The sequence below is a fragment of the Ursus arctos genome, unplaced genomic scaffold (assembly GCF_023065955.2).
Source record: "Ursus arctos isolate Adak ecotype North America unplaced genomic scaffold, UrsArc2.0 scaffold_20, whole genome shotgun sequence".
NCBI lineage: Eukaryota > Metazoa > Chordata > Mammalia > Carnivora > Ursidae > Ursus > Ursus arctos.
Window position 1 is genome coordinate 54,440,807 of NW_026622875.1, and position 13,294 is coordinate 54,454,100.

Below are 13,294 nucleotides of genomic sequence, written 5' to 3' on the forward strand. Positions count from 1 at the left end.
CGGGGAGCCTGCTTCTCCCTCTCCTGCTCCCCCTGCTTGTGTTCTCTCTCTTCTTGTCAAATAAATAAATAAAAGTCTTAAAAAAAAAATACTGATCTCAAAAAACTATTTCGTCAGGGCACCTGGGTGGCTCAGTGGGTTGACTGTCTGGCTCCTGATTTCAGCTCAGGTCATGATCTCAGGGTTTTGAGATCAAGCCCTTCTGTCAGGCTCAGTGCTCCCCGCTTGGTGTGGAGTCTGCTTGAGATTCTCTCTCCCTCTGTTCCTCCCCCAGCTCATTCAACCAGATGTCAGAGTTAACAAACAAAACCTTCCGAGTAGCCATTTGTTTTGTGTTGGTCCCAGCCTGTAGTGAAGCTACAGGCTAGAAACGCCTGGGGGCAACACCACTTCCCCAGTGTTGAGGCTAGACCAGCCCATGGGGTTCTTACGACTGCAAGACGCACTTTAGCAACAACCATCAAGAAACTTTGAAAAAACACAAGGTTGATGACTGACAAGTCCTAGAGGGTACATGGCACATTGGGAGCCATACAGTGAGATCAGGGTACAGAGGCAGAGAGCATGGGCCTGGGGTTTTGCCTTTATTGGGGTCAGGGGTGGGTTGCCTAGGGTTTTACAGGTTCACTCTCTATTGGTGAATTTAAAACATAAAGTAGGAATTAAAGTGAATGAAGAGAAAAAACAAGGCTCCTCAAATCTAGCAAACTAAATGCAACAACATTAAAATGATGCATCACAACCAAGAGAGATTTATCTTAGGAATGCAAGCTTAGTTTAACATCTGAAAAATAATTATTTTAATGCATCATATCACTAAAATGAAAAAAGAATCATATGATCATCTCAGTAGACACAAAAAAGCATTTGATAAAATTCAACACCTTGTCCTAAGAAAAAACACTCGACAAACATCAACAAACTAGGGACAGAAGGGAACCTGACAAAAGAGCATCTGTAAATAACTCACAACTAACATATTTAATGGTGAAAGACTGGATGTTTTCCCCCTAAAATCAGGAATAAGACAAGGATGTCCACCCTCGCTATTTCTATTCAAAGCTGTAATAGAAGGTTCTAGTCAGGGAAATTGGGCAAGGATTAAAAAAAGGCATCCAGATTAGAAAGGAAGAAGTAAAATTATCCCTATCCACAGATGATGTGGACTTCCTTGTATATAGAGAATCCTAAGGAATAACCTGAAAAACTATTAGAACTAAGAAACAGTTCTATTTTCATCAAGGCCACAGAATGCAAGATCAGTATACAAAAATCAGGTTTTTTTATATACTTTCAATGAACAATCTGAAAATGAAATTAAGAAAATAATTCCATTTGAAATAACATCAAAAAGAATATAATTCTTAGAAACACACTCACAAAACAAGTATAACATACTCTGAAAACTAAAAAATATTGTTGAAAGAAATTAAAGGATATCTAAATAAATTGAAAAAAATCCTATATTCCTGGATCAGAAGACTATATTATATTATATTATATTATAAATTGATCTACAGATTCAATGCAATCTTTATCAGAATCCCAGCTGACTTTGTAGAAATTTACAAGCTGATTCTAAACTGCACATAATATTACAAGAGCTTCTGAAAAGCCCAAGACAATCTTGAAAAAGAACAAACATGGAGGACTCACATTTCTTCATTTAAAAATACACTACAAAATAATGGTAATAAAAACAGTATGGTACTGGCTTAAGGTTAGACATAAACATCAATGAATAGAATTGAGAGCCCAGAAAAAAAAACCATGTGTCTAGGGTCAATTTTTGACAAGAGCGCCAAGACTATTCAATGAGGAAAGAATAGTTCTTTCAAAAATTGGTGCTCAGAAAACTGGATATCCATACACAGACCATATATAAACATTATCTCAAGATGAACCAAAAACCTAAACATAAGAGCTGTAACTGTAAAACTCCTAGAAGAAAACAGAAATGTATCTTCATAACCTTGGGCTTGGCCATATATTGTTAGATATGACACGAAAAGCATGAGAAGAAAAAATGGATAAATTAAGCTGCTTCAAAATTAAAAACTTTTACAACAACATGGATAGAACCTGAAAGCATCATAAGTGAAATAAGTCAGACAGAAAGACAAATACTGTATGATCTCACTCATACATAGAATCTTTTTTTAAAAAAGTGTAACTCATAGATACAGAGAACAGATTGGTGATGGCCAGAGGTTGGGGATGGGTGAAATGGGTGAAGATGGCCAAAAGGTGCCTGCTTTGAACTTATCAAACTCAACACCCAAAAAACAAAAAAATCCAGTTAAGAAATGGGCAGAAGACATGAACAGAAATTTCTCCAAAGAAGACATACAAAAGGCCAACAGACGCATGAAATAATGTTCAACATCACTCAGCATCATGGAAATGCAAATCAAAACCACAATAAGATAAAACCTCACACCCAGAATGGCTAAAATTAACAACTCAGGAAACAACAGATGTTGGCAAGGATGTAGAGAAATGGGAACCCCTTACATTGTTAATGGGAATGCAGGCTGGTGCAGCTACTCTGGAAAACAGTATGGAGGTTCCTCAAAAAGTTAAAAATAGAGCTACCCTCCATTCAAGCAATTGTACTCCTAGGTATTTATCCAAAGGATACAAACATAGTGATTTGAAGGGGCACATACTGGGGTGCCTAGGTAACTCAGTTGGTTAAGTGTCTGCCTTCAGCTCATGGCTCATGAGCTTCAGGTCATGATCCCAGAGTCCTAGGACTGAACCCCATGTCGGGCTCTCTGCTCAGCAGGGGAACCTGCTTCTCCCTCTCCCTCTGCCTGCCACTCCCCCTGCTTATGCTCTCTCTCTCTCTGTTAAATAAATAAAATCTTTAAAAAAAAGGGGCACCTGGGTGGCACAGCAGTTAAGCGTCTGCCTTCGGCTTAGGGCGTGATCCCGGCGACCTGGGATCGAGCCCCACATCAGGCTCCTCCGCTATGATCCTGCTTCTTCCTCTCCCACTCCCCCTGCCTGTGCTCCCTCTCTCGCTGGCTGTCTCTTTCTCTGTCAAATAAATAAATAAAATCTTTTAAAAAAATAAAATAAAATAAATAAATAAAAATGAATACAAAGAATCCACAAAGAGCAAAATATCAAAAAATTTTATATGACAGGATCAGCAACAGTGCTGTGCTGAGACACATAGAAACCTGAGGCAAAAGGAAAGATCAGTCTTTACTTACTTTAAACCCGTCTTTACTTAAATATTAATATACCACTCATCATGAATATATTAATTCCCGATTTTTAAAAATATCGCCTTAAATATTATTTGTCTTGATTCCTGAATTTTTTGGCATTTCCTTAAATTTTCCACCTGAAGAGAGTGTTCAGCACTGCTTGGATTCAATTCAGGGTCACACAAAATTCACCAGATTTGGGTCAAATGATTACTGGCACACTTTAAATTAGCCAATAGTTTTGCCTTAGAAGCTTGATTTGAATAGCCAGTGAATGAAAAGTGAAACTGGGATGGGAGCTTGATGTCCATCCTTGTGGATGTTACTGCTTTGGCAAAATGGATAGAAATTTATGTTTTCACATCTTTGTAATATTTCTTGGTAATTATGTATTCACTGTGATGAATTTGTTGCAAAATATTTTGTATTTTCCACCAGAAACTTGATTATGGGAATAACACTGGATTTAGCCCTTTGTATCCTAAAAGAAGAAAAGCCATATCTAGAGTCCAACTTGAAAAGATCCAGTTCTGACACTTACTAACTGAACAAGTTGATTTATTGATTTACTTCCTGGAGCCTCAATTTCCTCACCCATAAAATGAGTTTGAATATCCATATTACAACAATGTTGAGGACGAAAAGAACCAATCATTGCAAAACTTCTTTATGAAACTGTAAAAGACCGTTCAAAAGTGTCAGCACTCCTAATACACTGAGGAATTCTCATCTTTGGGGGGGAGGGGCAAAGGGTCAGGGAGAAAGAATCTAAAGTAGATTCTTTCCACACTGGATGTGGAGCCTAACATGGGGCTCGATCTCACACCCTGAGATCATGACCTGAGCTGAAATCCAGAGTCAGATGCTTAACCAACTGAGCCACTCAGATGCCCCAGAATTCTCATTACCTTAAAGTCATGCTGCATTCATAGATATTGGTATGCTTGCTAAGCATCAATATAATGATGATATTTAAAGACAGTATTTGGAGATTACAACTGAGGTGATGGAGAGGGGATTCATATCAAGAGATTGTTTCCATAGTGCAAGAGAAGATTTGAAAATTGCTCGTATATTCTTTGGCAGTCAGGAACATCTTCTTGAGAAAATGATGCCCATGTTTCCTGGGAAGGAAATGGCATTGCCTACAAAGTAGGGTATATATGGGATGGAAGCTGAAAAGGGCTTACAGGAAGGTCATGAAGGGTCTTAAAGTCATTTTAAGGAGTTTGGAATTGGTGCTAAAAGCAATGAAGTGTTTGAAATGAATGTGGACATGATCAGATTAGCATAAAAAATCTATCTCTGGCTAAATGAAAGCATTCTGGAACGGGAAAGACTGGATGACAATTTTGCTGTGGCACTTGTCTCAGTTAGAGGTGATGACTTGGAAATAGAATGGCAGTGAAAATGAAAGGATCCATCATATGAAGGTGGTAGAATCCACAGACCTTGGTTGGTTGGTTAAACCAGATGGGGAATGAAGAATTGGGAGATGGTGTTTCAGTTATCTATTGCTACACCCTCAAATTTAGCAGTTTAAAAGAATAACTTGTACATCCAATGCAAAAAATGAGGTGGGGGGGTGTCTGGGTAGCTCAGTCAATTAAGGGTCTGACTCTTAATTTTAGCTGAGGTCGTGATCTCAGGGTCATGAGATTGAGCTCTGTGTGGGGCTCTGAGCTGGGTGTGGAGCCTGCTTAGGATTCATTCTCTCCCTCTCCATCTGCTCCCCCCACCAAAAAAAAATTTTTTTTTTCATTTTTTTTGGAGAGAAAGCACATGTGCTTGAGAGGGAGGGGACGGGGGTGCAGAAGGGCAGAGGGGAAAGGGAGAGAGAAAACATCAAGCAGGCTCCACATCCAGCACAGAGTTGAGCCCAGGGCTCAATCTCACGACCCTAAGATCATGACCCGAACTGAAATCAAGAGTCAGACACTAAAATGACTGAGCCACCCAGGCATCCCTTAAAAATAAAATCTTAAAAAAAAAATGTTAGAATTAGAAATTGGTAATGATTGTACAACTTCATGAATTTACTAGAAACCACAGAATTGCATACTTTACAAGGGTGAATTACATGGTATTTTAATTATATCTTTATTTTTTAAAAAAGATTTTTGTTTATTTATTTGTCAGAGAGAGAGAGAGAGAGAGAGCACAAGCAGGGGGAGTGGCAGGCAGAGACAGAAGCAGGCTCCCCATTGTGCAAGGGGCCTAATGTGGGACTTGATCCCAGGGACCCAGAGATCATGACCTGAGCTGAAGGCAGATGATCAACCAACTGAGCCATCCAGGCATCCCTATATCTTAATTTTTGAAATTATATTTTAAAAATGCAATAACAATGCCTTACTATTTTTTGCCATTCTGGGGGTTGACTGAGCAGTTTTTCTACTGCATATGGTATTAGGTAGAATCACTCATGTGATTACATTGAGCTGGCAGTTGAGTTGAGTTGGAAGGTTCAAGAAGGCTTCATTCTTGGGGCGCCTGGGTGGCTCAGTCAGTTGAGTGTCCAACTCTTGGTTTCAGCTCAGGTCATGATCTCTGTGTCCTGGGATCAAGCCAGGTGTCAGGCTCCAGGCTCAGCATGGAGTCTGTTTGGGATCCTTTCCCTTTCCCTCTCCCTCCCCCTCTGCCCCTCTCCCAGCTCACACATACACTCTCTCTCTCTCTTAAATTAATTAATTAGTTAATTAATTAATTAATTAAATCTTTAAAAAAAAGAAAAGAAGACGACTTCATTCTTATGTCTGGAACCTTAGTGCTGGCTGTCAGTTGGGGCATCTTGGGTCTCCTTCACGTGCTCTCTCTCCAGCAGGACAGCCTGAGCTTCCTTACACCTTGGTGACTGAGAACAAGAGAGGAAAAGTGGAAGCTGCCATACTTTTGAAGGACTAGGCCCAAAATTGGCTCAACATCACTTCTGCATTCTGTTGGTCAGAGCAAGTCCCAGCTCAGTTACAAAGGGAGAGGAAGAGCAGCATGTGCATATTGGGACAGGAGTAACTGCGGACAACTATCTTTGCAGACAGTCTTGCACAAGTGACAAGGACCACATCCAGTTTGAGACACTGTTCACTAGCTGGAGGGGAAGTGCAGTGCCAAGACTGGTGACAGAACAGAGTCCCACTTAGATTTTCCACCACCCCCCTCTTTTTTTTTTTTTTAAGATTTTATTTTTTTAAGTAATCTCTACGTACAACATGGGGCACAAACCCACAACCTCAAGATCAAGGGCCTCATGCTCTACTGACTGAGTCAGCAGGTGCCCCCCACTTCTGAATTAATGCCTTTCCATCACTGATGTCACCCTATCAGTATTAGATACCTGCCAATACTGAAAGTTGAAAGAAGAGACCTAAGATGTCTTCAGTGTAGGAAATTCTAGAACCTTTAAAGCTGAATGTGGTGGTTAAGATAATAGTCACTTACTTGTCTTGTGACTTGGGAAAGTGGGTTAACATCTATGCTTCAGTTTCCTTATCTATGAAATGAGGAACAAGAACAAAAAAAGTGATCACCCGTGAGGAACTGAAAAATGACTCTGCTGACATCTAGGCCCCACTAAGAAAATAAAAACAATTCTTCATAGTAGAATGTTCCCAAATGGCCATAAACAATCACAGAATATGAACAATGTTCAGAGAAGTTCACACCATGACTGTGTTTGGAACAAGACAAAAACAAACTCCTCCACAACTGTAAAAATGAGGGAACACCCCCTTCTTCTAACATGTGTGATGCTGCCCCTTGACCAATGACCACTCTGGCCTTGCTTTAATCCTCCTGCCTCTTAGATAAAAATTAAGACACTTAATCACTGAACTGCCTGTTTCCTGAGTGAATCTAATTCTAAATTGCCCCCTCCACCTGCCTAATCCCTCTTTAAAATCATCCAGCTCAAGTCCAAATTATTTAAAAGGTTCCTCCTTATTGCCTTTTATTGAGAGGCTCCTTCCTTAAGCAAGATCAGTAAGCACGTCAGGCATCTTTTTATGTGAGCTCTAACATGTTGGGGAGAAAGACTCTCCTCTGCCCTTCAGAGTTCTAGCTGGACTAAGAATCAAACTGAGATGAGTAGCATGAGGCTTATATGAGCTAAGGAAAGGGGTAGGGGTCTGAAGATACAAAGAGAGAAAAAGACCATTAGCAGGAAGGTGGGAGGAGATGTTTGGAAAATAAAGGTTGCCCTATGCCAAAGTGACCCATCTTGGGGCCGCCTCTCCTTGGCCCCTACAAACACATACATCAAAAGACATACTAGAATATCTATATTAGCCTTATTCAATACAGACAAAATACTCAAATACTGAACAATAAAATGAGCACATAAATTACAGAATAATTCACATAATGAAACATTACATAACAATGAGAAAATGAGCTACAAACTCAACAACATGGATGAATCTCATATTGTTGAACAAAAGAAGCTAGACTCCAAGGAAAATATACTGTATGGGGATGCTTGGGTGGCTCAGTAGTTAAGCGTCCAACTCTTGATTTCAGCTGAGGTCATTAGCTCAAGTTTGTGGGATTGAGCCCTGCGTTGGCTCCATGCTCAGCAGAGAGTCTGCTTGAGATTCTCTCCTTCTCCCTTTGTCCTTCCCCCCACTCTTGCATGCTCTCTCACTCGAAAATAAATAAATAAGGTGCACCTGGGTGGCTCAGTCGGTTAAGTGTCAGCCTTCAGCTCAGGTTGTGGTCCTGGGGTCCTGGGATCGAGCCCTGAATCAGGCTCCCTGGTCAGTGGGGAGCCTGCTTCTCCAGTTTCCTCTGCCCCCTTCCCCGCTCATGCTCTCTCTCTCATTTGCGCTCTCTTTCTCTCAAGTAAATAAATAAATTATTTAAAAATAAAATAAATAAATAAATCTTTAAAAAATACATACATGCACTGTATGATCATTTGTATTAAATTTGAATACAGGTGAAACTAATCCATGGTGTTAGCCATCAGTATAGTTACTACACTTGTGGAGAAATGTAGGAGGCATGAGGGGGGCCTCTAGTTGCACGTAGTTTGTAGTCCTTTCTCTGGGGGCTAGTTATGTGGATATGTTGAAAATTCAATAAACTGTACTTATGATTTGTGCACTTTTCTATGTGAACGTTAATGTGAATAAAAAAGTTTTTTTTTTTTTTAAAGTGGGCAACCACTTGAAAGGGACATAGGAGCCTACCTGAAAAAGCTCCCCATTAATAAAGCTGAAACAATTTTGGCAACAAAATAACTTAATATTGGATTATAAACACAATCATGAGTCCATACTCATAAAATTTATGATTAAATAAGTAACTAAATGGGGGAGAACAGTCAAATCTCCCTTACAGATTATCTACATACATACTCCTCGCTGTAGGAGGCAGAGTTTAAAGCATCCTCCACTCCCCAACCTGAGTGTGAACTGCACTTAATGACTCACTTCCAAAGAGTACAGTGTGGAGGTTAACTTTACAGTGGAGAAGCCTGGCAGACCCTACCTGAGCCAGGTGATCAAAGTTAATATTATCATTTGCTAGCATGTACTCTTCATTTGGTGTGATGGGAATGGCAAGTCACCGCTAGTTTTCCTCCTAAAAACCCATAATCCTAGTCTAACTGTAACTGAACTCAAGGGGTGCTGCACTTGGGGTGCATCAAATTGAACATAACCCAAAGAAGTGTTGAAAGCAAAGAACTTTTTTTTCAAAAAATTTTTTAAAGATTCCATTTATTTATTTGAGAGAGAGAATGCACAGAAGGAGAAGCAGATGCCCTGCTGACCAGAGAGCCTGATGCAGGACTCAAGCCGCAGACCCTGAGATCATGACGGAGCTGAAGGCAGACACTTAACTAACTGAGCCACCCAGGCATTACAAAAGCAAAGAACTTTGTATTACTTGTTACACATAAGGAGACAGTTCTCAAAGCACTGTCTTCCCATGGATTAGTACAAGATGCTTTCAGTCACTGTATTAGCGGGCAGGGCAGGTAGCTCGCATATACATTAAGGAACTTATACATATTCTATTACTTTGCTCTTTGCTTCAACTATGCTTGTCTAACACATTAACATGCTAGTGCATATAGGTATGCTTCAAAAAATGGCAGAAAACCCCGCCTATAGGAGGAGATCTTAGTATTATAATGAGCTAAAAGCAACTTCAAGACAACTCAGGGGGAAAAATAATAATAATAATAACAAATAAATAAATAATGGGGCTCTTGGCTGGCTCAGTTAATAGAGCATGCAGCTCTTGATCTCGGGGTTGTAAGTTCAAGCTCCATGTTGGGTATAGAGAGTACCTAAAAATAAAATCTTTTTGGGGGCACCTGGGTGATTCAGTCAATTAAGTGTCCAACTCTTGATTTTGGCCCAGGTCATGATCACAGGGTTGTGAAACCAAGCCCTGTGCCAGGCTCTGTGCTGGGTGTGGAGCCTGCTTAAGATTCTGCCTCTCCTTCTCTAATAACAATAACAAGAATAATAATGATAATAAATAATACAATGTTAAAAAAAATAAAAAGACAACTCAGTGGGGCTTCTGCATAGATCCTCAGCTCCAGTACTGCTCAACCTCGCTCATGTAAGGGGCTATTAGGTGAAACACCTAGCTGGGTAGTCTCCCTGCCTGGAACTGCTGGTTCAGCAAAGCAAAACACACTCCTTCCCTGCTTTTGTCCCTTCCCCCTCCTCCCTTCTACTGAGAGCTTTTAGCCCTCTGATCTAAGTAACTCCCCTGCTGCATCCTAGCCAACTGGGGCATTGGTGTCCTGAGAAGGTAGACCCTGCTGATTGAAGGCCCATGAAGTCATGTTAGCAGGTGTCCTGGTGCCACTTTGGTCCTCTGTAGATCTTTTCCATTAAGAGACTTGGAATCTAAAATACACCTTTATTCTTTATGTTAAAGATTTCATTAGGTATATTTGGTAATTTTATCTCTAGGGTAGTGCTGATTAACTGCTTGTCCCACAGGTTGCTTTTAGAGATAAAGCAGGCAATCCTATCCATGGAGGCTAGGCTTACATATTCCTTGTTTGGTGCAGCTGTGCCTGGGGATGATGTGACTCTTTCTCTTCTGAATTGACAAGATGTATGTCTGGGTGCCAGCTTCATGAACATGAACAAAATAAATCAAATGTGCGTTCTTCAAAAATCCTGACTGGTACTCCTTAAAGCTGTCAAAATCATCAAGGACAAGAAACATCTGAGAAACTATCACAGTCAAGACTAGCCTAAGAGGACATAATGAATGTAATGTGGTGTCCTTGACAGAATGCTGGAACAGAATGGGACATTGGGGGAAAATTGGTGAAATTAAAAAATAATGGTAATGTACCAATCAAGGTTATTTCTTAGATGCGACAGATGTACCAGATATTTAGTCAAAATTTAAGATGCTCACAACACGGGAAACTAGGTGAGGAGTATATAGGAATTCTTATCATCTTTGCAATTTTCCTGTAAATATAAAACTGTTCTAAAATAAAATGTTTTGTTTTTAAAAGGGAACTGCAACAGTGCCTTCTCACAGAATTGGGAGAAATCATTGAAAGCGTACAGGCCAAGTGCACGGCTCAATGCTTAGCACACAGGTGTCAGGTCTTATTATTGTGATTTTACGTAAAATGCGGGAGGAAAGTTCTGACACTTAGGAATTTTAAACAGGATAAGCAAAAGTAATCGCGTACAGATCCCTCCCGCGTTACCCGGCACACGCCCACAGTCCCGAGTGAGCACCCGTCCGGTCCGGCGCGCACGCATACGCATACGCTGCCGGGGGCGGGGCGCTCGGGGGACGCCAGCGTGGGGCGGGGCCAGCCGCAGTTCCCACACCCGCGGCGGCCCCCGGAAGTGGTGTGTACCGGGATGCCGTGGAGCGGAAGCTGTGTCTGGCGGGAGACGGTGGGGCTACCCGGCCTGAGACACTGCCTCTTGTTGCTAGACAACGCGAACTAGCCTTCGTCACTTCCTCAGCCCGCCGTCTGCCCACTCACCAGGCCGGAACCCAGGGGCCCGGAGCCGGGGTGGACTCGTCTTCCGAGGTCCAGGACCGCGGGCAACTCGGCAGCTGGAGTCGAGGCCACGCCACCTACGGGGAAGAACCTAAGCTGGGGTGGGAAGATGGCTGCAGACAAGCCTGCAGGTGAGGCGCCCATGACCCCTGTGCTGAAGCGGTGGGACACGCAGGGGTGGGCCGACCCTGGCGCTGAGTCGGTGGGGACTAGGGGTGGGGACCCGAGGGCGACTTTAATTTGGGTGTGCATTTCTCTCCCTCGGCCGTCCCAAATGTGAGTGGTGGTGATGGTGGTGGTGGTGGCGGTTGTTGTTGTTATCATCTAAGTGCAGTGTGAAGACTCTACTGACCGCCTTTGCCTCACTCTCCAGAATATCTGACTTAAATTTATTTAACCGCTTAGCAGGCTTTTCCGTTTTCCATTGGGGAAGGCAGAACACGTAAAGTTCACCCTGGAGCACACAGCTGCCTTCTGTTCCCTGGCTCAGGATAAGACTCACCTGGGCTGTTTCGCCCCCCACATAAACCTGCCGCTGGTCAGCGATGTCCTATGTAATTAGCTTTGTAAAAACTACTTGTTTAAGTAGGCATAAAATTAGAGTGTCTTCGTTCTGTGCTCTCAAATATCTTGCGTTTAGAACCTATTTTCCCGTAGTTCCCCAAGGTTAATTAATTTAATCCCGATTATTTTCTTTATGGATTACTGCTCCATTCCTAGAATCTTCTCCATTAGGGTATGTAAAATTCTTTCCTGCCTAACTCTGGGACGGTCTGCCATATGTGTCTTGTAAGAAATTAATGTTCTCTGTGGCATCTCAGTTATGTTGGGAGAACTTAACCGACAGATCTTAGAAGTGGTTAACACTTAAGACTTTTTGCAGTGAAATTTTAAAAAAAGAAAAGACAGTCTCTGTGTTCTGTAGGTTTTGATCTCAGTATCTGACAGATGGACTTGAATTGAAATGAAAGTGAGCCAATCCTAGTATAGGTACAGATTAATAAAATTGTTGAAAGATCTCTTCAGTAAACTGAGAAGAGAAAAAACAGTAGAGAAAAGGTTTACAAAGTGAGGATAATAGAGTATGCTATAGAATTTTAGGTAGGCCGGTCACAGAAATGCTTGGGTGAGGTGATACTTGAGCAGATACCCGCATGAAATGAAGGAGAGAGCCATATGGAATGGGTAGGATGGATCAGGAGAATGTCCCAGGCGGGAAATTAGCATGGCTTGTCCAAAGGTGGACCAAGGGGACCAACATCTTCCTTCTTAATTGAAGGCAGTAGCTGTTTCCGAGATTTACCAGTCCGACTTTCCCTTATCTTTTGCACTTGCTTGGAATGACCTTTGTAGGCCTAAAGCCCATCTAGTTTTCAAGTCCTGCCTCAAGTCCTAAAGCATTCTTCTACTTGTTTATTCACTTACAAAGATTGAATATCAGGCACTGCCTTGGATATTGAAGAAATGGAATTAACACACTCCCTGCCTTTGAGGACCTACTGCTCAGTTTGTGAGAGACCTAACATAGTGGCACATCCATTTGGTAGTATGGATGTAATATAGCCATGTAACATAGCTATGTAATATGTGTAGTGGAGGAATAAGGTCCAGGGCGATTTGGGACTGTGTCTTTGGTGGAAGTTTATAGGCCCCGTTGTGGGAAATTCTTATCTAGGTAATGTTAAATTTGTATTAAGTAGATGACTGTTTAATGTGGTTCCTTTGAATCTCTCCTCCTCTCCATCCCCATTTCACCTGCTGTGATTCTAGCCTTTATCTCTTAATGTTGTCTGTTTCATATTAAGAAGCCTTCTGACGGGTGTTTGTTCTCTTCCTATCCAGTCCCTTCTTCTCACTGCTTTTTATTTCTGAAACACTAATTGGAACATACCATTCCCATGCCTGTAAACTTTCTAAGATTGTACCATCTTGTGTGCATCAAATCCTCACTCTTTAATGTCATTTGTGAAACTTCGCAGTCTGTTTCCAGCTTTCTATATCAACATACCTAGCTCTTCACACCAGAAATGACTCTCTTGAAAAGCATTGTGTTCTTTTGAGTTTCTGAGTGGTA

The 13,294-nt window shown here is 41.5% G+C and overlaps 1 protein-coding gene across 5 annotated transcripts in view; it reads left to right on the forward strand.

Moving 5' to 3' along the window:
- Window positions 1–10,994: 10,994 nt before the first annotated feature.
- CNOT10 (CCR4-NOT transcription complex subunit 10) overlaps window positions 10,995–13,294 on the forward strand; it is a 79,939-nt gene continuing 77,639 nt past the window's right edge. For 2 of the 5 annotated variants that reach the window (XM_057315925.1, XM_057315926.1), the window contains exon 1: window positions 11,057–11,351. Coding sequence is in view for 3 of the 5 variants with exons in the window: in XM_026496688.4 (XP_026352473.1) it covers window positions 11,330–11,351 (22 nt within the window). In the remaining 2 variants the exon portion in view is untranslated. Of the gene's footprint in view, window positions 11,352–13,294 lie in introns of all 5 variants that reach the window. The other 3 variants (XM_026496688.4, XM_057315923.1, XM_057315924.1) reach the window with 3 other exon arrangements.